Here is a 25,456-nt window from a genome sequence, read left to right on the forward strand (position 1 = left end):
TTAATTGTACAGGATTGCTTTTAGCTATCTTGGGTGTTTTGTTTTTCTATATGAAGTTGAATATTGTTCTTTCAAGGTCTGTAAAGAGCAAATTCCTCTTTTAACTTGAAGGTGGTGTGTGCATATGTGTGTGTGCGCAGGTATGTGTGTAGTTGTGTGTTCACGTGCATAGGTAGGCAAGAAGACACCCTCAGTGTTATTGATAAATATTATTCTCAGGTGCAATCAACTTTTTAAACTTTGAAAGATGGTTTTCTTTTTTTTTTCTTTTCTTTTCTTGAAAGCATGTTTTCTTAAGGCTAAGCAAACATGGATACCACTTTAAAAAACTTCTAATAGTCCAAATTTTAATTCTTCCACTCCATGCATGACCCTAGATGCATTTTCCTTTCTAAGGTGTACCATATGATTGTAGTTTTACTCTCTTGTTCATTTTGAGTCAAGCTCATTGCCTAGTATAAACTGTAACTCTCATCATGCTCCACATGAAACATATCTTTTTTTTTCAGGATGGTTGTGTGGATTCTAGGATGCGGAAGAGTTGGTCCCTGCCTCATTCACACTTGGTTTTCTGTTTCTCTCTTCCAGGAGAAATTGAGAGATGCACGAACATCAAGTACCACTACTCCTCAGCAACCATCCCCAGGAACCTCACATTCAACATCACGAAGACCATTCGCCAGGATGAGTGGCATGCCCTGCGTAAGTGCAGCTGCGTTCCTTTGACTGTGACTGTGTCGTGATGTCATTTGGAGGGCTTGGGGGAGGGAGGTTGTACATACTTTCTGAGATCTGTGGATGGTTTCGGAACACTGGCATGGATCTACTATCTGTAGGTCAGAATCGCCTGAGTTGGTTCTGATGGCATTGTAGATTTGTGGCGTTTGTTTTAGATTTTAAAAAAGACCGAACCAATCCAGTAAAACTCAAACCACTCTCAGTTAGACAGTGATCTTAATTCATTCTTCTGGTAGGTATCTGAAATTCCACCTACCCGATGGGATCTGCTCTAGGGACTTAACTCCAGCACATCTCTAAGTTGCTTATAATACTATTGTGGCAACCTGCTAGTCCCCTGTGTTGTTATTTGTAAAGGGTGAGGCATGCTCGTGTACCTAGGGGATCTGCACTTAGGTGGAGGTCATTAAGCAGGAGGGTTGACTCTGCTTCCAAGCGTCTGTGTGCCTTCAAATGATAGCAGCTGGCTCATGTGTGATCAGTCAGCGAAGAGGTGAATATCTATGCCCATAGTTTGGGAATTTCTAGTCTAGGGATCCTTAGAGACTTGCATTACAGTGAGAGAGTGACTTAATGAGCAAACAGAGATGGTTAGCTATTTTTACACTTCTCCATGGGAATACATTGCCTGTCTGTGGCAAGGGAGCTCTCACTCACTGCTGGCCCCATTCTTCATGTTGACCCATCCATGACACACTTCTATTGGGTTTGCCAGGTATTCTTCCTGTGCCATTTTTTTCACCCAACAGTCAAAGGATTGGGCTCAGTTTATAGCTGCATAAACATGAACATTCTTTTATCACACCCTGATAGGCAGACTCCCTTAGCTGATAAACTCTGAAGAAGACAGTCCTTTAGGCTAGAACATTCTTCTTGTCTCATTGTTATCTTCTTGCCTTGTTATCATTGCATGTGCAGAGCCCACAGGGTGTAGCCCACCGCTTTTGGCTGGATTTTATGCATCTACAACTTGGAGTGGGGAAGGGAGAGGTAAAAGAGAGTAAGTAAAATTAAAAGAGAACAGTCACTGGTTTCAGGGGCATCCAGATGATGGCCCCTCAATGCTCCTGGTCTGTGGTGACAGAGTAGGTGCCAGAGGATGACCCTGTAAGCCATACTGTTGTCACTGTAGAGGCGCTAAGTAGCATGAGAGCTAGGGACAGAGAGCTAATGTTCAGACTGTTCCCATGTGCTAGCCATTGAGTTAAGTGTATCACATACATATTTAATTTTAATGTGAGATTGGCCTTAGAGACTCAAGTAATCAGGGTTATTAATTTCTGTGGATGGTAGGCATGGAAGACTCCAAATACAGAAATATATGGCGATAATTTCCAATTTCTTACAATACACCTGTCTAGTGAACATTGCTTAAAGAGATGTTCAAGGTGCATAAGTCTTGTTGATTAGCCATACAAGCATAATAGATTCTGGGATTCATAATAAGATTCAGAATATAAGAGGAAAAATTACTGACATTTCCAATTCAAATGGACTTGGTCTGTCTGAGGTTCCCAAGTTTCTCTGCATACCAGGCATATACTGGATATCAAGTCTGTGGAGAGCTCTTCTAAGGAGCTAGAATCTGGGGTGGAGAAGGGTGGGGCTGGAGACAGACATTCACAAAGCAAATAATTACATGGCAGTGTGATAATTACAACATAGTAGAATTGCTTCAAGCAATTAAAATAGTTTGTGGGGTGTGTTTTTCCAGCCAGAAGGAGAATGATCTCAGTGTAAATTGCAGACACTTCAAGGGAAGCCTGGTGAACTCTACTGGCTGTGGCCAGGGTAGATGTCTAGAGTTGCAAGAGCTTTTCCATCGTGCCATCCTTGGAAGTATACCACATGGCATCATCCAAGAGAGAGAGAGAAGGAAGCTTTGTGGGAGGTCCTCTTTGAACTCTGTGTGTCTCTGGGGTGCTCATTCTCCAAGCATAGTGCTGTTGAATTCTGAAAAATCTAGCAGGCAGCTTCTATAGCCAAGCAGTGTACTGACTTCTATTTTTAACAAATCAAAGCCAATTCAACGATTGATACGTGTGAGGTCTCTAGCCCATGGTGGTGGGTGAAGCTGATGCTCCCCTTTGGTGATGGATTCATTTGCCTCTTTCATGAAGTCACCTAATGGGCTATTAAGCTGGCAGAGAGCATTTGCCATGCCTGACATCTATGACAGCTATTTTAAGCCAGAGGGCGAGTGAGCATCTGTCACAATTGAAGTTGGTCCTAAGTATAACTGGAAATACTGGCGTGATGGGGAGGCTTGGTTGTGTCCATGTTAATTTTCAGAGGTCAGATTTTGATAACATGAGGTTGGAAATATGCATAAAAATCTCTTTTGAAATATATTGTGTTAAACATATGGGGAATCTGAAAGTAGCATATTTGGAGACTGTGCTATATTGCCATGCCTCTCAGGAGTCATCCTATGATCTGAAATCACTACCAGAGCAATGTCCTACATCCTACATCACTATTTTCAAATCAACAGGAAACAAAAATAAAAGATGAGTTACATTGTGGGAAAAAGATATATATTGGAAGAAAGTAAACATTAGGAAGTTTGTGAGATTAGCTTTGAAAAATTGGGAAGACCCCCACCCACAACCTGATCTCTTGGGCCGGGGATGGAGCTCATGGATAGAGTACTTACCTAACCAATATATGTAAGCCAAGTTGTTATCTCCATAGCTGGAAAGATAAAACCTACACCAATTTTGTGTCATGGAGTGCTTTAATAATCTAAATGGAACAAAATAAATTCATCTGGTTATCATTTTGTAGTGTGACCATAATATCTTATATTTTATAATTTTTCTCTTATTTTTTTCCTTAGAGGAAGAACTAGGATGGGGGCTGTAACTTGTTTGTTATGAAATAACTTAAGACAAACATTTGATCTTTGATTCACTTTGGATCATACACTTTTCATGGGGAATTTGCATGTGTCTTAATCACTGACCCCTGTTATAGAAAAGAAAAAAAAAAAGCTTTCAAGTAGGAAAAGGCACAATTTGACTTAAAGCTATGTTACACGTTTTGAAAAGTTAACCCGCCAACGCAAAGCTTAACTGTAGGGCTCTAGGCTCTCCCATCCCATGGTCACATGAAAGGATCAAATGACCTTTAGATAGGGCACTGTGCTTCCAGACCCCAGTGTGTAAAGTGCTTGTCCCATGAGTTAAAGGAGGGGTCTTGGTACACGTTTGCGTGTGCAATTGTGAGGGGAACAGAGGTGTGGCCTTCGTGTTCCAGTGCTCCGGGTGAGTTGGGATGAGGTTGTGACCCTGGCTTGAACGGCAAGGGTTAGTGAGGTCTCATAGGTGTCTTGTTCTCCTCCTTACCATGGGGAATAACACGACTCCTCCTAGAGCTTCAGTCTTCGTCCTTGGTCCACGCACTCCTGGCTGCCCTTCTGTGCTGTCAGCTTGCTTTAGTCCCAGCGCAGGCAGGAGGCAGGGGCCAGGCAGCTGCCTCTGTGGACTGTAGGTGTTCTGTTCTCCTCCATCAGGGCTCCTGCCATTTCCAGGGCTGGACCAGGACAGGACTGTGTTGTTGGCCATCAAGGTGTGAACAAGGAGATTAACTTAGCAAATGCCACTGTTTGGGACAGTTGTCTGGTTTAATACTCAACACATGATAGAGTCTGATTACCAGTGGCCGGGGGAAGCCGGCTGGCACTGCCGGGGCATTGCAACAGCTCCTCTCCCTCTTTGTACTAGAATACACTGCCGCGAGACTTTCACAGCCCGTAATTCAGTCTGTGGCGGCAACACCTGTTTAGTGACTCTGTGTCCTCAAGTATACCACTCCCACCCATAACCCTGGAGGCCACCCCAAAAGGTTCTACCTCTGTCCTTCCTGTTATTATGTCCTCTGACCTGTCTTGTCTGCATAGCTAGGATCCTACACACTTGCTCAGGGGATAGCAAGGGCAGATGGGTGGGTGAGGAGTCTCTCCCAGTGACCTGAAACAAGGACCCAGCAGCTGGCTTGGGTTAGCAGAGGCAACAGGACAGAAGCTGCTAGACAGACAGATGCTTGAGAGGTGAGAAGGCTGGCTCTCCTGGTCTGACTTCCTGATCTACGTGGCAGGGACTTAGCGGGTGGGTCGTTGTACCTGAAGTCCCCAGGTGAGAGCCCCAAGAGATTCAGTCAGCGTGTCTGTGAGCTCACAGTTTTGTCATTCTGCTTGGTGTGGGCATCTAAGATAGAGGTTTCAGCTCACAGATGGTTGCCCCTGGCAGTGAAGATCAAGGCGCTGGGACTCCACTCCTGAAATCCTATCTTCTTCATTATCTTTTGAGAGGCTGAGAGCCAAGAAAGCTAGATTTTTTTTCTTTAAGCCTCCTCCTGTTAGAACTGAGGGTTTAACTCATTAGATTGGATGCCTGCTTTGCACCTTTCCAGCTGGGAAGGAACTGGCGGTGGGGAGGGAAAAGGGAGGGAAGAAGGCCCTCTCTTGACTTCCTGGCCTCAGGCCACCACCTCACACACTTTGGCCTTGAAGCTATGCCCCAGGTACTTAGAACAGACGCAGGACCCAGACAGGCTTGTGTTCCCCTCTAGTATGGGAGCCCTGCACCCCTGTGTTACAGCCGCTGTATCAGCGTGTAGAGAACATTTGTGCATGGAACAATTATCCATGCAGCAGCTAGGAGTGGGGCATGGCAGAGAAAAGCCCAGCCTGTCTCAGAGAGGGAGAAGAGAGAGGAGAGGAAGGAGGGAGGAGAGGGAGGCAGGGATAGAGACCCAGACTGTGTGGGAGACAAGGCATTGTAGTCATCTGCTGTGTAGTTAATTCCTGGGAATTGAAACATCCATCCTGGCGGGAGGAGAGAAACTCCTGCAACTTATCAGGCTTTGGGAACCCAGGAAGTTGCAAGATTTACCCAGCTTACATAAGCAGCACCAGTTGCTGCAGAAAGGAGCTGCTCCCGCCATCAGAGTTGCCTGTGGGCTGTGCAAGGAGGGAACCCCAGGGATGCAGTTTTGTGAGCTGTCACCTATGCTGGAGTGGACATCTCAGTGATTTAGCCTCATCTGAGTCACCTATACTCTGATAAACAACTTTTCCTCTGTGCTGTGTGCGATGTCACCCCAATAATCAAATGGCTACACTAAGCTAGACTTTGGGTGGAACTGTTTCTTTGCTTTGTTGTCATCTGGGATGCACCATCTGGGGTGAATGGCTATTTGTTCATGTTCCCCACACACAGACAGACAACATGGACCTACTGCTAAGAGGGTCAAGAAATTACAGCTCAGAGCTTTTATGCTCACAGCAGACACCAAATGGATGCTCAGCTCCTCAAAGCTCTTATAGGTCAGCTCAGGCTTGGGGGACCAAGGCTCACATATGGGGACAATGCTACACCAGTACAATACCTCTCCTATCCTCCCTTCCTCACCATTTGCTCTTCCTGGAATTACAGGACCTGTTTTCCACCTGAGCCTTCCTCCGTTTGCCCCCAACTCTGCGCCACAGGTTGGCTTACCACCTCTCTCCGTGGCATTGGCATTATGCTAGGTCTTTGCTCAGTGGCACCTGACTTTCCGTTCTATGACGGCTCTTCTCCAGTATTTTCTTCCTACTTGGACTTTGCAGATTTCTGCATCTCAGAGCAGGCCATATTCCTGGCTCATTCTTCCCCAGCCATCTCTGCATGGTAAGGTAGATATTGTAGATCAAGGGGCTTGGGCTAGAACCACCAACCTTGGTGATAAACTAGCCATCCTTTGTTCCCATGGGCTGTAGTGTTATCCCATTTCCTCAGAGGAACCTAGTCTGTTGCTGTGGCTCCTTTGCAGATAAAGTAACCAGGCCAGGCAGGGAGGAACTACATGGAGATCCATCTCAGCCTCAAAGGAACCTCAGATTAAAGACTCAGAACCCATGCCTGAACTTTGGCCTCCAGCAATCTTTCTCTCCCATTTCTGTTTTTGGCTTACGTTATGTAAAGCAGCCTAATGAGGTAAACATTCCCAACATTAGCATCTTAGGTCCCCTGCAGTTCAGCCCTTTTCCTTCTTCTGCTTCTGCTTTCTGGGCCCAGCCGGTGCTAGGTTCTGACTGTGTGCAATCTGTTGTGAGCTGTCTCTTGCTTGCAAGAGTGGCATCCGGAGGGGCCTTTAGGAGCAAGATGCCATCTCTGGAACTGGGAAAGCTTGGTAGCACAGACATCCAACCAACAGAGCCTTGCTATACGTTGCCTGGTAACGAAAAGTCCTTGCTTTTTGCAAACCATTGCATGTCTCGCTGACCTAGCTCCTGCAGGGAACATTGTGAACCTTTTGGGACATCCAAACAGCCTGCAGCCCAGAGGCTGCCCTGAGCCTGCTCTCCTAGACCCTGTGGTGTTAGTGAAACAAGCCAGGCAGGGAACGCAAACCCCTTAACAGGACATTGCACTTAGACGTCCCCCCCCCCCTTTCAGCACAACTCACGCAAGGACAGCTCTCCTCTCTGCCCAGATGTATATCTTCATCCCACTCTCTTGGGATCTTGCCATAAAGCAGGTCACCTAGTCAGATGAACCATCTGACCTTCCCTGGATAGCATTTTCTAAATTGATGATTCCAGTAACGTGGAGGTACACATGTAAATACCTATTCCCCTGCTTATCTAGTTGGTCTGGTGAAAGTCAATGCTGAAATTGGCTGGGGAAAGAGAGAGAGAGAGAGAGAGAGCTCTTGAGCTGAAGAGAAAGCTAGATGTCTGGAGCAGGAGTGGAGAGGAGTGTGGTGAAGTCTTCTGTGTTAAAGACATGCACTGAAAAACCACCCGAGAGCTATTGTGCTGGCCTTGCTGCAGCCCTCAAGCCACAATTCATATGAATGTGCAGGTTCAATTTTGCGCTGGGAATTAGTCAGGAGTCTGGCCTGGAGGCGTTCTCGCAGCTTCTGCAGATTGGAAGTTGTTTTCTGCTGGCCGAGTAGACTGCTCTGGATGCCACCAGGGGAACTGGGCAGTGCCCACTGGCCTCCTTCCTCCATTTGTTCATTAACTCTCGCAATATCCATAGGGGTTTTTTTGCTGTGAGAGTTCTCACGTTTGGTGCTAGAAGGGATGTTAAAAGATATTCTGCTTCCCAAATTGGATGATATAGTTCTATGTGCTGGCCAGGCAAGGGACCAAACCGCTGGTTGTTTGGTGTTTATTGACTATAAAGAGTGTACAGGACAGTGTTGCCAATTTATATGTGTCGTAGTTCCCAACTTCCATACTTAAATCAGCAAGGATTCATTGTGGGGAAAATAAAAGCAAAATTTAGCATAAGGTAAGGCTACCAAATCACAGAGGTGCGGTGTGCTTGGGGTCTGTGCTGGATCTGCCTGTCTGGTCTCTCTTGTGGGAGCTGTCCAAGCTCTAGGTGCTGACCAGGAAGCTCAGTGCTGAAGGTAAGTCTTTCCAACAGTTAACCAATCAGAGCTCAGCATCCAGCATTGGTTGCTATAGTAAAGAGGAGGCACTTGGTGCAGGCTCAGTGTGCCAGAACCAAGGACAGCTCAAATGGAATGCTGGAGCAAGGCAGGGGTGTAGGCAGGCAGACTTCTGGCATCAAGGCCAGGGCAGAGAGAATGAAATTGGATGTGTGACTATTGGATTCGGGGCACCATGCAATTTCTTGGGAGGAGGCCTAGCCAAAGGGAATAAAGTCCCAGTTTCCCAAGAAACCTGAAGTATTAGAGAAGGAAAATATGCAATAGAGAATAGTGGCCAAGTGAAAATTGGGGTACACAGGGTTTGCTATGCCCACAACAAGATATAAGGCCACACAGAGTTCCAACTGCCATTAGGTTTGGTGATGGAACTGGGGAAAGAGGTTCTCAACATGGGTGGAATTGCAGACAGGTGTCTGGGAGGTGACAGGGCATAACAGAAAGAGTTGCAATGTCCTTTCTAACTGTGGAGTCTGTCAAAGTCTTACCCAGTCTTATAGTTCTGGGTCCATGGCCAGGCAGTCAGTTGAATCTGGAAATAGAAATGCAAATTTCTAGCTAGTAATCCAGACATTGAACTGGGAGATGCAGGGATGGGTCCCAGAATCCTATGTGAGCCTGTAACACATTCAAGGAGGAGAACTTTTGGATTGAGGGGCATGTTATGAGCTGTTCTGGTCAAAGGTAGCTCAGGCAGAAGACAGCATGAGCCCTGGGAGCTGGGAGCTGGAGCTTGCTTTGGCAAGTCTTCTCACACGGGCCTGTCTTGGTATGGGTGTATAACTTTGGGGGTTTAATTCCCATCCACCCAAGTTGTGCTTTGAACAAAGAAACATGGGTGAGGTGAATTTCTTTCTTTCTTTCTTTCTTTCTTTCTTTCTTTCTTTCTTTCTTTCTTCCTTTCTTTCCTTTTTACATTATATGTTTAAATACCTGGCCTTAAATCTATGTCTTGGATCTACAAAGCACTAAATTACTCAGAAGCAGGCTTCACACTGGGACACCAGGTTGAGTTTGGGCTCTGCTACATCTTCAGATATTTGACCCCAGGCAAACAGTTTCAAGCTTTTTGAACCTAGTACATGTCATCTGAAAAGCCGAGGTAGTAATTCCTGCCTGGAGACTTATTATAAGGTATAAGTGGAACAAAATGATTCATGAAAGATCTCTTGGTAACTGCATAGAGTCTGATGCCAACCAATATTAGATGCTTTAATGTTGGAACCAAGGCAGTATCCTAGGTGCTGAGGTCCTGGTGGGACCCAGGGGAAATGAATACCTCTGCAATGGTATTTTCACTGATAAGGCTGCTCTTCTGTTATATTCAGGGAAGCCTGCATGGATGGGCCTGGCTTGCATGAGGCTGTGCGAGTCGTCTGTTGTGAGTTTGCTGTCTGCACAGGTGTGTATTCTGGGAGCTCACATCAGGTGTGCATGGCGTGGGAGTGGGAAATGGCTGAGGGTGTTATTTTGTGACAGCGGCATATTGTGAAAAGAGTCTTGGAGCAGAAAATCCCAAGTGTTTGAGATCCTCAGTGGCATAGCAGCAACCCTTAATTTATGAGTTGTATCCAATAAGAATGCTGTTTAGACAACAACATGCTTCTAAGAGAAGATTTATGTACTTGGTGTCTAAAAAGGAACACTCCTGAGCTCTGAAGACAAACAGTGTGAATGCATTTGTAACAAAAATTGTCTAGGCTCTTCAGAAAGCTTTGGTCTTCCTGCTGGAGCACAGCCCCGCCTTCCAGGAGGATATATGCATTTTTCATAGGTACTGTGAAAAAGTGAACGCTTGTTACAGAGGAGGATCCTGGGAGAATGCTGGCTGCTTAGAGAAGGCCTGCTGGAAGTATGCAGATGAATAGGTGGGACACTCCTCTCTCTCTCTCTCTCTCTGCTTGCAACCCCCTCAACCCCCCCCCCCCACCGTGGTCCGCAGGGCAAGTCTTGGCTGTGAGTGTGGCTTCTAAGCATTTGAACTCCCTAGTGAGGAGGACCCAAACTGCAGGGCAATGGGCTTCCTTGCAAATTTCCTCTAAGCTACAGATGATTTTTGGGAGCTGTCCCCTTCCTGCCCTGTGTTCTTCCCTGTTTTCTCTCTTCTTTCCATAGTATTTAATTCTACTTTGAACTTGGAGGTCATAGTAAGCCAGGAGGTCTGCATGGTTCCAGGTTATTGTGGCCTCCCTGAAGTAGTTGTTCATGGAATCTGGTCTAGAGGTCTTGAGAGAGGAAATGCAGACTTAATGGTATCTGACGTGCTTCGCTCTCCTTGCATATATATATGCATATATATATATCAGGTTATATACTCCATGGAAATTAGTATAGGATGCAATGAGACGTTCTTAGATCCCTTCAAACTCAGTATTCCAATTAGCACCGTCTAAAGGAACTTCCTGCTGTGATAAGTATCTGCACTGCCTGACATGGTAGCCACAAACCACATTTTATAACTGTAATGGTCTGCTCTGTCCCTTTAAGAGAGAAGCCACACCCACTCCCTCCCTGAGGCTAAGGCAAACTGATCTTTAGCTTCCAGCCTGAGTCCCTTTCTTTTTCGAGACAGAGTTTCTCTGTGGCTTTGGAGCCTGTCCTGGAACTAGCTCTTGTAGACCAGGCTGGCCTTGAACTCAAAGAGATCCGTCTGCCTCTGCCTTCCGAGTGCTGGGATTAAAGGCATGCCCACCACCGCCCGGTTGAGTCCCTTTCTTTTCTGTCTCTCCCCACTTCTCCCCTTCCCACCCCCCTCTCTCCCTCTCCCTCTGCTCTTCTCCCATCTCCTCTTCCCTTCCATAACCCAGTAAATAAATATCCAACCTCACTCTTCATGGTGTGCCTATCCATGTCTCTGTCTCTTGCCTGCTGCCGCTGTGAGGCTTCCTGCCCAGGACCAGCTGCTTTCGGAGACCTGCGGCATAGTCTCATGGTGTGCCTATCTGTCTGTCTCTTCTTATTGGACTGGCTGCCCTATTGAGGTCTCTCACCCACCATGTAGCTCCCTGTCTGGGACTCGTGACCCCTCATAGCCCACTGTAGCCACTCGGGGAACTGTGCCATCCCTGCCTGGGAATGGCTGCTTTGGGGACCCACTGCCCACTGCAGCCACTCGGGGACCTGCAGCATTTTACTTTCGCCATTACGGTTGCTGAGTACTTGATATAAGACTTCTTTACATGAAAGTAAGAGGAAGACTCACTGGGAAGAATGGAAAGAGGCAGGGAGATGAGATAGAGAGGGTTGTGTGTGTGTGTGTGTGTTAACCAAAACTTATTATATGGTAGTATGAAATTGTCAAAGAAAAAAGAGAGATATGACTACTTTAATCAAGAAACTGAGTTTTAAATTTTTATTTGATCTGAGTTAATTTACATTTAAATAGTCACAGGTGGCCAGTGGCTATTTTATTGAACACAGCTATTCCAAATGAGCAATCCTTGTGTTTCTTATAAGGATGCTACTTCCAAGTTCTAACTTGACCATGCGCATATTAAAAGCGCATCCTTGTAGGTTACTTAGATAGTCTAGCCCTTTTCACAGAGGGAAGAGTGCATATTTCTTTATGTCAGTCAGACCTTGGTTTTGCACTCTACCTTTGGACTCCCAGTACCCACAGCTCCAGAACTTCTGAGACATTACTGGTCTTTTTTTTTTTTTTTTCTGATCTTGACTCCTTGAAGGAAAGGATAAAGAACGAAGTTTTCAGCATCTACCTGTGCCTGATCTAGGCCAGGCTGTCACAAGAATGTCCTCTGGGAGGTAACTGCAGAGGGAAGGAGAGTCTAGGCTGGGATGCTTGTGTGACTGTAGTGATGGGAGCTGCGGGCTACTTCCCACCACCCGGCTAGCTTTACCCAAAATAATTACATGGAAACTGTATTCTTTTAAACACTGCCTGGCCCATTAGTTTCAGCCTCTTACTGGCTAATTCTCACATCTTGCTTTAATCCATATTTAGTAATCTGTGTAGCACCACGAGGGGTGGCTTACCAGGAGACATCTTAACCTGCGTCTGTCTCTGAGAGGAGAGGCATGGTGTCTGCCTGAGGTATCTGCCTGACTGTGCTTTCTTTCTCCCACAATTCTGTTCTGTCTACTCTGCCTACCTAATTTTCTGTCCTATTAAAGGGCCAAGGCAGTTTCTTTATTAACCAATGAAAGTAACACATAGACAGATGACCCTCCTCCATCAGTGTGATGGCGGCCCCTGGGAAACACTGGCCTAGGCGTGACCCTGCACAGTCTCTTGATTCAGGCTGAAATGGCTGGGCCTTAATTCTCCCACACTGATCACTTCTCAAATATGGACCATTGAAGTGGAGTGATCTGGAGTAAGTGGCTCTCTACATCTGAGTGACCCCTAAAGAGGCCAGTACTGGAGGCTGTTATGACCTTCCCAGAACCTGAGTAGCAGGTCCTGTGGTGTAGTGGGCCTGCTCTGGGTCCCAGAATCCACTGAGTAAACATTCTTCTGACACAATCTGCCGAGTTTCCTAGGAAGGAAACTGTAAGAGATAAGAAGACCCCCAAAGCTTCAGGGAGAGAGACATGTATTTAGACACTGAATCCAGGATACTGTGATGTCAGAGTCTGTACTTTTCTGCCTACCCACCCTTGGGAGGCACCCACATCTCACCAGGCATGCCCATTCCCCTTCTTCTCTCCGAGTGGATCGCTCCCCTCCGTCTTCTCCCCTTCCCCACCATGCCTGTTCTTCTAAGCCATTACCTATTGTAAACGAGGCAATGAGCAAGCTGGCTGCACCCCTCCATCTAAGAGCTGAAGCATTCAAAGGAAATGAAAGAAAGCTATTTATTTTCCACTTCTCTGTTTTTCTTTTTCATTTAATTACTGGTATCACAACAGGATTTTTTCTACTGCCTTTCATTGCAAATGTATAGTATTTCATCTACATTTATGAGCTAAAGAGCTTTTGTGGACTACCCTAAAAACCCAATCATCATTTATAATAGACAGGACTTCTTGAGAAATGGGTTCTGAATTCTAACTAAGTGACTCACAAATGAGGTTTTTAGAATAGAAAGCTAGAGTCTTTGCATCTTTCTACTTTCTAGGCAATTTTGCCTCTGAATGAACTTGCCATCCCCACTCTGCCTACACCTGCCTTTCTTAGGCAGGATTCCCCTTCCCCCAAGGCTGGCATGCCCAGCCCCCTTGGCAAATGTTGACTCCCCATTCCCTGTTCTCAGCCCATAACTAATTAATGAATGTCCCATGATGTGCCCTTTGTGGGTTCATATGAATGAAACCCTGAAACCCAGCTGAGGAACATCAAGTGTACTTGGTGCTAGGGATTTTTTTCAGTCTCTGCCTCCAGTCTTAGTTCATATTGGTAAAATGAAGCTAATTAATATACAGTTCCCTGAGGCTCTCTGCTTGGGCACCTGACACCAATGAGCAGCTGGAGGTGTGTGTGTGTGTGTAAACCTCTCTGAAGCCGAGAGGCTGCTAAACACGGCGTGGAGGTGACACGTTTGACTGACATCAACATCTTTATTCCATCCATCACCCCAAAGCACGGCCTCACTCCCAGCACTTTCAGAGCCTGCCTGGTTGCCATGGAAACTAGGGACTGCAATGGTACACAAGTTACTTTCTCCTCAAAGCTCAGGGGTGAGCATCCTCTCAGGGGAATGGGTAAGAGGGGAAGGGAAAGGTCCCTTCAGGGAGTTGTCCCAAAGTGTGGACTCAGTGTAATGCTGATGCCAAGTTCCATGCCAGCCCCTCCCGAGCTGTTCCTTTTCCCCCACCCTGGCCTGCTAATGTCGTTCCTCCCCACTCCACCATCGTAGATTTTTCAGAGTGTCACATGAGAAGTACCATCCTCCTCGCCTGTGTTGCTTTGGTTTCTACTCTTAGGAGCTCGAGGAAAGCTTTTCCTTTCTAGGACGTTAAAATGATTCCACATTGGAAGGAGTAGGGATGTCTGGTGTATGGTTAAGGGTTGATAGCCAGCTACTTGTTTAGCACAGCCGAGAAACATATGACGTAATAAAAACCACTAACTACACTACGTTTCCTCTTGAAACGAGGATAGAGGCGCTGGGATCCTGAGTGTTTACAAGTTCCAGTCAGAGCTGTGGAACCAGGTGCTATCTTTGGTGGTACTTAGAATGACCTTGTGGGTCTGGCCTTCACTGATGGTGACAACTGACGGCGTGTGAGAGAGACAGCAGTGGAGGCAGGAGTGGGTGTGACCAGTGAACCTAGCATCTCTGAGAGAATGAAATGGGGCGTGACGTGAAGATGGTGAGTGCCAGTGCCCAAGGATGACAGACAAAATGCCATCGTAGCATCCAGAGAAGGAGAAGAAAGCAGGTCGTAAGAGTGGCATTTAAGATGGACCCAAAAATATTAATCATTTATTCAAATAAGATGTATTGTGTTTCTCCCATTCACCAGGAACTCTTCTAGCTTTGGGTGGAAGAGGCCACAATTCCCACACACATGGAGTATGTGATAATATAATGACCAAATACTGAGAGTGCTTAACACAGATGTGCCAGGGACATGTCATAGAAACACCAACTACCACGAGACACATGCCATATCTGTTTGACAGTTGAAGAAACTGAGGCTAGCAGAGGTTAAAGACCTCATTGAGGAGCCATGTAGTATGAGCAGTATGACTTTATGATACCTTAGTACGGGGTGGATGGAGGAAGCAGAATCTGGCCTCTGTGAGAAGCCGTGGATGACATCCTAAGTCTCAGATAATGTTTCTAACGTAGACCTTTAGCAGTGAGATTTGAGACTCATAGGATAAGGGGGTAAGGCCACTCGCTAAGGAAATGGGTATACTGATGTGCAAGTAAGCAACATGGGGAGATCTGAGATTCTGAGACTCACGAAATCCACACTAGCTCCTGTGGCTGTTTTGTAACCTCCTCACAGGTGTACAGTTCCTGGTTCTTACAGCTGAGAACGATATTTATCAGTAATGCCTATGGGCAAGGAACACTGGAAACTTCTAGAACACAGGCTGTCTTGAACTAATTATATATTTTTGTTGAGCTGATACTTCTTTTCTTATATCCAGAAATAATATTTTCAAAAGTTAATTGAACCCAGGTCATAACAGTGGCATTTAAAATGGACCCAAACACATCAATCATTTATTCAAATATGTTGTCCTCTCCAAAACTCACGTTGACATTCGCTTGCAATTATGCTAATGTTGGAAGGGCAGTGCTGCTAAGAAATACTAGATTATGATCTAATGATGGGATTTGCCCTTCTCATGGGACTGGATTAGTGTGGTAGTTTGAATAGGAAAAGCCCCCATTGTAGTGAAAGGAGCTGTGGGCAGGCCTGCTTTTCATCCCGCCTGGATCGCACACGGCTAGCTTTACACCCAAAATAACAACACACAAATTGTATTCATTTAAACACTGCCTGGCCCATTAGCTCTAGCCTCTTACTGGCTAATTCTCACATCTTGGTTAATCCATTTCTAATAATGTGTGTAGCACCATGAGGTGGTGGCTTACCAGGAAAGATTCAGCATGTCTGACTTGGTGGCTGGCTTCATGGCGACTGACTCACTGCCTTCTTCCTCCCAGAATTCTGTTCTGTCTTCCCTGCCTACCTATGTTCTGACCTATCAGGCCAACCAGTTTTCTTTATTAATTAATCAATGAAAGCAACAGATAGATAGAAGACCCACCTACATCACCCCATAGACTCATGTGTTTGAATACTCCTATAGGGAGTGGCACTTTTAGGAGATGTGGCCTTTTTGGAGTGGGTGTGGCCTTGTTGGAGGAGGTATGTCACTGTGGGGGCAGGTTTTAAGTTCTCACATATGCTCAAGATACACCCAGCATGGGACAGTTCATTTCCTATTGCCTGTGGGTCACGATGCAGAACTCTCAACTCCTTCTCCAGCACCATGTCTGCCTGCATGCCACCCACCATGAGGCTAATGGACTAAATCTCTGAAACTGTAAGCCAGCCCCAATTAAACATTTTCATTTGTAAGAGCTGTTGTGGTCATATTGCGATAGAAACCCAAACTAAGACGATTAGTTTCCACAAGGGTGGGTTGTTACTGTGAGTGTTGGTGCACAGCTGTAATTCCTGCACTCGGGAGCTGCATCAGGAGGATCAGAAGGCCCAGGTCAGTTTGGGCTACGGAGTAAGACCCCACCTCACACCTCCTATAAAAAATGATAAAAATGCAGGTTGTTCCAAAGTAGGGGTGACCCTTGACTCTTGTCTCCTTTGCACATCCCCTTTGTGAATTGAAGTTTCATGAGACCCTCACTGGCACTATGCTCTTGGACTAGAATCATAGGATAAGTAAATAATGTTTTCTTTACAAATTACTCAGTGTCAGGCATTCTATTGTAGCAATGGAAAATAGACAAGTCTCTAATACATGCATGACGTATGTAATTTTGGCCCATAAGTCTCAAGGCTGACTCTTAAAAAAAATCCCTGTTGTTAATCAAGTTCCCTTTTATCATAGCCATTAGCTCATAAAATCATTTTCATATGTGTTTTAGTTATAGAAATGTAGATACACCAAGACCAAGCCCTTGGTGTTTTATTTCTTTTTCCTAATCAGCTGAAAAATATTAAAATGATTAGTGAAAAATAAAAGTTAACTGAAACAATTTGTAAACTCACTAGTTGTTTATGAACTCAGATTTAAGAAGCTTTTCTTCTCCTGCATTTTTTTTAAGTGTGATTCTCCTCTCGGAGTCACGAGAGGGGAAAGTCAATGAGTGGCTATCACTTACTCCCAGAAGAAGGGTTTTGCTGTCTTCCTGGGTTGGAGCTGTGAATAATTGAACACGGTCCCAGACTCCCTTTTTCTTTCTTGAGGTTGAGCTTTATAAAAATTTCATGGCAGAGGACGCGTAAAGGAGTGGCCCATGTCTTTTAGATCAGCTAAGGGGTCCTCTAGTGTGGTCTCTTAACAACCTCCACAGGCCTCTGGGAATCGGAGGCTTCCTCAGCTGGGAACGACCAACGGGTGAGCCAAGAAAGCAAGGGAGGAGCAGCCAGACCTCCTCTGGATGCGTGGTTTCCCTAGGCTTTCTGGGCATCCCTCAGGAAGTGCATGGATGGAGCTCTGTCTCCACATTTATTAGTGATCAGCTTAGTTGTCACAGTTGGCCTCATCATTAAGTATTTATGGGCTGCTGAGTGAAAGGCAACTGTTGAACAGATGGGGCACCCCTTTCAGAAGCCTCCCAAGACTGTCTAATGCACCTCCTTCTCAGGGGTAGTCTCCCGAGACAGAATCTCTAAGCAGGAGTTAATTGGCTACAATTGGTACTATTTGTTTGGAGTAGGGGGGATAGAATACCTGATTGCACTTCAAGAATTTGTGAATGTATTTTGAAAGATGCCATGGTTCTTTTGAAACATTTTCCCTACATGGGTCTGGGTATAAAGTATATATAGTTTCTGGCTAGGATTCAACTTGGGGGTCAAAAAACGGTACATGTGTGAAGCAAATAAGGCTTGAAATCCCACGGACTAAGGCCGAGTTAATTGAGAAGGTGTCAAGAAGCTCGAAATGTAATAGTAAATCCAATTAATTTTGGAAAGAAAGGGCATTTGAGACAGATGTCATCCTTAAATGCTACTCTGGAAAACAAGCACTGAGCCATCATGGCTCCTTCGCTTCTCTGGGTTCAGTCCTTCCCTGAAATCTTTCCCCCCAGTCACAGGTCCACCAGGAAGTGTGAGAAACCCCCCCTTTCCTTGTTACCCTCAGGTGTCTGTGTCTCTTATATTGGCACTTTCTTCCGCCATCATCAACTAAGGCATAATTATAAGAGAAAATTTTGATAGAAAATATAAAATAAGAGGAAAAAGAGTCACCCAGCTTGTCACCATCAACAGATGAATAACTGCCACGGGGTAAATCCATTTCTTCTATGGCACAAATAATACTTTATATTTAATTTTGTGTCCCATATTTTATTTATAATTATAAGAAAAATTATATGATTGGCAAACATTTCCCTGTGTCATCGAGGCTCTTCATAAACATGATTTTAAATGGCTTCACAATATTCTACCACATGGTTAGACATAACTTATTTAGCCTTTCCTATAAAGTTAAATATATACATTAGCTACTTCTGAGTGACTATAATGTTATAATGATAGTCCTCATGAATGAATATATTTTTTGATAATTTTTTAAGATAAATTCTGAGAGTAAGAACTATTAGATCAAAATATAGAATTATTGAGGTTAGGTTTATTAAGTTATTTTTATATTTATTCCATGCATGCTAATGTTTTGCCTGTATGTATGTATGTATGCACCATCTATATCTTTTATGTCCAGAGGCCAGAAGAGAGCTTGGATCCCCTGGGACTGGAGTTATGCATGGCTGACAGCCATCATGTAGGTGCTGGGAATTGAACCTGGGTCCTCTGCAAGAGCAACACATGCTCTTAATCACTAAGACATCTCTCCAGCCCCACTTTTTTTGATTCTTGATAGGTAATGCCAAATTGATTTTTAGAGAGGTTGAGTTAGTTTATAGTCTTATCTAGTTTATCTACATTGAAAATGCCTTTCTGCTTCTAGACCTATGCTTATTCAGTTGATGAAGAGTACTTTCCCAGTTTTGAAAGTTTCATTCCTGTGATTAGGACGGGAGTTGAGTTTGAGGTGTTACAATCATTTGCACTTCTCCTCTTTCTTGTCAACATCTCTGATTAAGTCAGCCACATTTGGCTAAGCACCTTTAGCTTCTTTGCTGTCTTTGGGGTCTGTTGAGCCACGGCCACATTACCAAGTTCAAGGAAGGAACAACAGAACGTAGAAATTAATCTACATTTTGCAATTTGTGCAAAAATGTAATTAGATTCCGTCTCCAGAGGTAATCCATTAATGTAATCAATGATTGCAGTCACTCAGAATGTAACCTTAAGAAAAATTGCAGATGCCTCATAAAAATAAACACTTGCTTAGTAAAACAATCCTACACCCAGGGCCAGGCATTTCTGCATTTCCCTCTTATATTTGATGTGGCGTCTCCTCTAACATTTTCTCTAGGAATAGAAGCAAAGCCCGATCCATACCTCCTTATAGGGTGTGGAGCCGCTGATGCCCGGTGAGGCCTGCAGAGTGTCATAGCTCCATCCTGGACAATTCCCCTATGGTTGGCTGGCAGGTGCCTCACATAATTGACTACAACAACTAGCCAGCATTGCTTTGTCCATACACCTTAGCTCTGAGATGGACAGACAGACAGAGGAGCGCATGGAGGTCAGAGGATGACCTTAAGTCCTCAGTCCTTACCTTTCCATCTTGTTTGAGACATAATCTTTTTGCTGCTTTGCACATCGGCTTCTGAGCATCGAAGATATTTTCCTGTCTCCATGCCTCATTTCTGTGTAGGCATGCCGGGATTCCGGATGCTTGTGGTACTGTGTCTGGCTTTTACAGGGGATGCAAATTTAGATTATCAGGCTTGTACCACAACTGCCTTTATAAAGCCACTGAATCACCTCCCTAGCTCCACCTTTAGTTGGAACAGAAGTGAAGGACTAGGGGCACGTTCCAGTGGGTAAAATAACTGCCATGCAAGTGTAAGTACTTAAGTTTGAATACCCACAATGTATATAAAGCCAGGCATGACAGTTCATGTCTGGAGTCCTGGTGCTCCTATGGGAAGACGGGAGAATCTCTGAAGCTCAAGGGCTAGCCTGGTATACACAGTGGTGGATGACAAATAGATCCTGCTTCAAATACACTGAAAAGTGCGGATCAACACCCGATGTCTTCTATGCTTCATATGTGTGTTGCAGCATGCACACACCCGCATCTATACACATGTCACATACATACACACAGTGTTCATGCAGACAAGTTCAAGCAGTTTAAGTGGGAATCAAGCACTAATTGGCTCATGTAAACTTAGGGGCTCAGCCTCTTTGCTTCTTCCTGCTCTAGCTTGAGTTTTCCTTTTTTCCAAAAGGTTTCCTCTCACTGGGTGGTGTTCATGGATCTTCAGCCATTCTGCCTGTGGCAGCAGGCAGGCCCATGCCTCATTAGGGGCCTGGCTCCCTGCTACCAGGTCTTTTGGGGCCCCCCAGCCCTGAGCAGAGAACTAGTAATGATGGCATCATATAGCTCAGCCGAGGAAGCCTGAGGTTACTGCCTGGGCCCTGCTGAGAGCAGCCCTCCGTAACAACCAGAGGGCACTAGATGATGTCAGTGCCTTGAGTTGGAGAATTCTTCTGTAAATTGGAGCAGATGGAGGGAGAACATATTGATTTAGATGTGGTCACCCTGGAGGAGCCTACCCATTCTGAGATGGGATCCCTGTCCCGTCTCAGTTCCCTCCTCCTGTCTCCCCTGTGAGTTCTGGGCACTGCTTGTGTATTTGTGGTAAGTGTACATTCTGTTTACATCTGTTTACATTGTCATTATCTTTGGCTTTGCTTTTCTACCCTAGGAAAGGGACATGGTTTTATTCCTCTTTCAAATCCAATGTTTTGTTTGATATGATATCAACACATAATAGGAACGAGAGACTTGTGAAAATTCCAGATTCTTGTTCTGCCAGTCCAAATGACTGGGACAAAATCCATTTGTTGTTTGTCTGAGTACTTTTCATTGATCAGTTTACCCCTCAACACTCTTACATGCATGTATAATACATTCTAGTTACACTTGCCGTCCTACCCACCCTTATTCCCTTTCTCCCCACCCAGCTCCCTTTCTTCCAACAAGCCCCCCACCACTTCTACTATTACACCTTGTTATTTGTTTGGTTTCTGTTTATGACCCACCAAGTTTAACCAGTACTCACTCCTCACCACTCCACATGAGCACGGGTGTGAGCAATTCCCTGGGAGCATGGATGGGTAACTTATTAGTGGTTATATCACGAAAGACAATGACTCCTTCCTTCCCAGAAGTAAGTCAAAGTCTGAAGCAGGAATGGTGGAATGGTTAAACACACGAGGTCGACAGAGCCAACTTCTACAAGTTGTACTCTGACCTCCCTTTATGTGCCATGGTAACCCCCCAAATGCCTAAATAAATTTTTTTTTTTTTGGTTTTTCGAGACAGGGTTTCTCTGTAGCTTTGGAGCCTGTCCTGGAACTAGCTCTTGTAGACCAGGCTGGCCTCGAACTCACAAAGATCCACCTGCCCCTGCCTCCCGAGTGCTGGGATTAAAGGCATGCGCCACCACCGCCCGGCAGCAACACAAAATCTTAAGCAGACTTAGTAATTTGTATTTTAACAAGTTTTGAATATTCTGTACACTAGCTAAAGTTGGAGAAGTCCCAACCTAGCGTTGGGATCCTGACCTCCTTTGCAGCAATGGTCCTTCACTATTCTCCTAGAGGTTCTTTGGCCAGCTGACACTAATAGCAGGTCTGTAGTTAGATTTTAAGACCATGCTAGGAATTGTTGGGCATAAAATAAGAATAGTGCACAGCATCCGTCCTCTGTTGCTTGAAATCTAAAAGTATGTATATCCTTACACAAGCCACTCCAGCAAGGGATATCCTAAGGGAAAGCAAAGGCCAAAGATGGCAAGAAGTAGAGATCATTTTATTGAGGTTAGGATGATCCAGTGAGATTTATTTTTTTAGGAGGCAGATTCAGATTGGGTGGACTTTGAAGAATGGATGATGATTGGCAGGTCTAGATGGGAAATAATGACTTCTGAGACTAAACAGAACTGGAGCAAAGATACTGGAGGCCTGAGCTGGGAGGCAGGCGTCTCATGAAGCTAGAATGGAAGGGGTGGCGGAGGCTTTCCTGTGGGAGAAGAGGTCAACACAGGATTGAAATTTAGGCATGTCAGGATTTGCTGGTAGGATTACACCTCGTCACATTCTCTGATCCAGAACTGGGCCCAGGAGTTTGACCATCACATTTCCTCGTACCTGGTTAATCAAATCCTATTCCCACATGACTCTCAGACCCAATTCTCCCCAAATAGCTCTGAGCCACTGCAATATTCTTTGTGGCTGCTTTGATACATGGGAGGGATACCCAAGAAGAGAAGAGTTTGACCAGTTCCGTATTGTCTGTGCAGACATGAAGCGGGAGCTATCCAAGTCAGTGGGTGACAAAAAAGGCATTTATATTTGGCTTCAAAACCCACGATGTGATTGCTGGCAGCAGGAGCAGCACATTTAACTTCCTAATTAGGCAAATATTCAAATGAGCTGGTGCTCTCTGAACACATGCCACCCAACCCGAAGACTGTGTGAAAAGAAACCCAGTGATCAATTTTTATTATTTTTCATTACTGACATTAATACTAGTTAGAACACTCAGGGTTAGCATTAAGAAGTTTCCGTTACAGTGGCTTCTGCAGTGAATGAGTTTCTGTCTTCGCATCTCTGTCACTGGCTCTTTACTAAGCTGGTGACAACTGCCAACTGCTACCACATGTCAGAGTCGTTGAATAAAGACTTTTATTTATTGCAGTCAGGGGAACGTTATTATATCAGTAATGGTTTCCTGGTTGCTGTAGATTATTTTCTCAAAGGATGGCCTCTTTTCTGTTTTTTTTTTTAAGATTAAAAAATTAAACACCTTTTGTATTTGTATTTTTGAACATATTTACTCCCCAACTCCTCCCATAATTATCCTCTCCATACTGTCTTCCTTTCTACCCAACTTGGAGATTTCTTCTTCTATTCCCTTTCCTAATGGAGTCCAGTTTGTGTTGCCTAACTAGTCTTGGGAGTAGGACCCGCCCTGGCATGTGGTAGGCCTAGGAGGATCACATAATTAAATCAAACCGACTCTGAGTCCCAGCAGCTATCAAATGTCAATAGCTTTAAAATTGTGTGTGTGTGTGTGTGTGTGTGTGTGTGTATAAAAGTGTGTAAATGTGCATGTAGACTGTAGGAGCCCACGGAGGCCAGAGGCATTGAGCTCCTTTAGAGTTGGAGCCGGAGCTGGAGAGACAGGCGGTGGCGAGCCTCCTGGGTGCCTGGAGCTGGAGTCAGCAGTATACACTCTTCTACTGAGCCAGCTCCCTAGCCCCTCAAAGCATGATTTGTGTAGCTGTCTTGTGTGTATGGCAGGCCAGCAAAAGGCATTCCTGGTTTTAATTCCGTTTTGAACTTTAGTTTCCAGTAAAGAACAGTCAGATGTAAATTATAGCCTGTACTCTACACCCATACACAGGCCGAACAGAATTTATAACCATCAATAAAAGCATTCATCTTTAAGTTATTAATTTAATAATGGAATTTTATAGCTAGAAGTGACATTTGAGATCATCTAATCTAACTTTATCAATTTTTCTGATGAGGCCCAGAAGACGTTAAGGAACTTCAAGGGAAGATGCTAAATGTGTTTCTGTGAGGCACCGACTAGCTAAGGATTAAAAGAGTAAGTTTGTTACAAAAACAGCAACCCCCAGAAGCCCCCTGTGGTTAATTAAAAACAATGGATTATTATATATATTTTAGATACCATACGTTATAGGCATACATAATGGACTAAGTCCTAGGAATTTCAAGGTACTTCTTAAGCATTAGGGTGCAGTGAACAAGGGCAGGCATGGCTCTGTCTCTACAGATCTTGTAGCTGTTCTCAGATATCGACTACCACCTGTCTGCTGGTCTTGGGTCAGTCCCAGGTGTGTGATATTCCTTAAATGTATCTACTTTATATTTCTTCTCCCAATGAGAACAAACACAAGAATTGCTTCTATCAAGAGATGTGAACAACAGAACCAAACAGCCCAGGGCTGCTGTGATGTTCCTTGATTCCAGCTTCTAAATATTCTGAGATGCAAACCCAACAAATGGCTCCCAGGAGTTTGATCCCTGTGAATGCTGGGAGATACAGGGTGGAGAGAGTCCAGGATCCAGACAGCATTGCTGTTAAGTAGGAGGGGAAGCAGAACGGTTTTCCCAGCATCATTGACCACACCTTTCCCCAGTTCATGATGTTGTAGAAGTTAGGCAAGGGGAAGCAGAGAAAAGGAAAGTTGGGAATGGGAAAGGAGAAGTTCTCTCTCTCTCTCTCTCTCTCTCTCTCTCTCTCTCTCTCTCTCTCTCTCTCTCTCTCTCTGTGTGTGTGTGTGTGTGTGCGCGCACGCTCTTGCATGTTTGTGTGCATACTGTGGGCTCCCAGGGCTTCTGCAGTCTCCAGAAGCCCTGGGTACTCTATTCCCTCTCTTCTTGCTTACAGGACACACAAACACCTAGCCCACAGGCATTGCAGGCAGGAGACTGCCAGGACACTTCCAGGACTCCACAGTTTGGGAAGTAGAGGACTGCAGAGCTAGCCTCTTTCTGTAGCCACTAGCCTCTGCAAAATATATGTGGTAGTTTAAGAGGATTGAGGACTGTCTGTATTCCTTTTTAAAGAGTAATTGAAGCTCATGGAAGGAACTAGGATGAAAAGAAAGAAGCTGATGAGCGATTCCTCAAGAGTGAGAAGTCAACGTGGAACTATTAAAGGAAATGAAACAATAGGTACCTGATGCTGATAGAGAAAGCTTTCTAAGCTTAAGGGTGGTTTCACAGGATGACACTGATAAGCCTGTCCATTTAGATGAAAAATCGTGCATACGAAAAGTTAATAAAATTTGGGACTGAAGAGATGACTCAACAGTTAAGAGCACTTGTTGTTCTTGCAGAGGACCCGGGTTTGATTCCCAGCAGCCACATAGTGACTCACAACCATCTATAACCCCAGTGCCAGGAAACCCGGCCTGTGTGCATGTGGTGCACATATATGTAAGAAGGCGAAATGCTCAGTCAATAATGTAAAGTAATCTAAAATTTCTAATGCCTATAAAATTAGAAAGCAAAGAAACTGGAAAATACTTCTAACAAACAAGACAGACCAAAGGTTAACTTCCTGGCTATGCTGAGAGGGCGTGTGTGTGGTTGATTCTCTCGTCAATTTGGCTGGACTTGGAAATCACCTAGGAGACACACCTTGGGTGTGGGAGAGTTTTAACTGAGAAGGGGAGACCCATGCTGAGCAGGGGGAACATCATCCATGAGCCTGAGTCTCAGAGTAACTAAAAAGGAAGAAACCAGCTGAGCAGGCCGTTTTTGTCCCTCTCCGCTTCACGACTGGGGATGCAATGCAACCAGCCACCTCATGCCTCCACCATGCCGTTTCTGCCAAGATGGACAGTCCCTTCAACCTGCAAACCAAAATGACATGACTGTTCTGTAAGGCGTTGCCAGGTATGCTGTTACAGCAATGAGGAATTTAATCAGTACAACACGCAGATAGATATAAAGCCCGATGAGTCAATGCCTAAAGGAC

At 44.9% G+C, this 25,456-nt stretch overlaps 1 protein-coding gene across 1 annotated transcript in view; it reads left to right on the top strand.

Moving 5' to 3' along the window:
- Nucleotides 1-25,456, top strand: part of Tmem178b (transmembrane protein 178B) — a 375,806-nt gene that overhangs the window by 129,918 nt on the left and 220,432 nt on the right. The window contains exon 2 of the mRNA XM_038317805.1: nucleotides 589-702. Within this exon, the coding sequence (XP_038173733.1) occupies nucleotides 589-702 (114 nt within the window). The remainder of the gene's footprint in view (nucleotides 1-588; nucleotides 703-25,456) is intronic.

The sequence above is a fragment of the Arvicola amphibius genome, chromosome 2 (genome assembly GCF_903992535.2).
Source record: "Arvicola amphibius chromosome 2, mArvAmp1.2, whole genome shotgun sequence".
In the NCBI taxonomy this organism is placed as follows: domain Eukaryota; kingdom Metazoa; phylum Chordata; class Mammalia; order Rodentia; family Cricetidae; genus Arvicola; species Arvicola amphibius.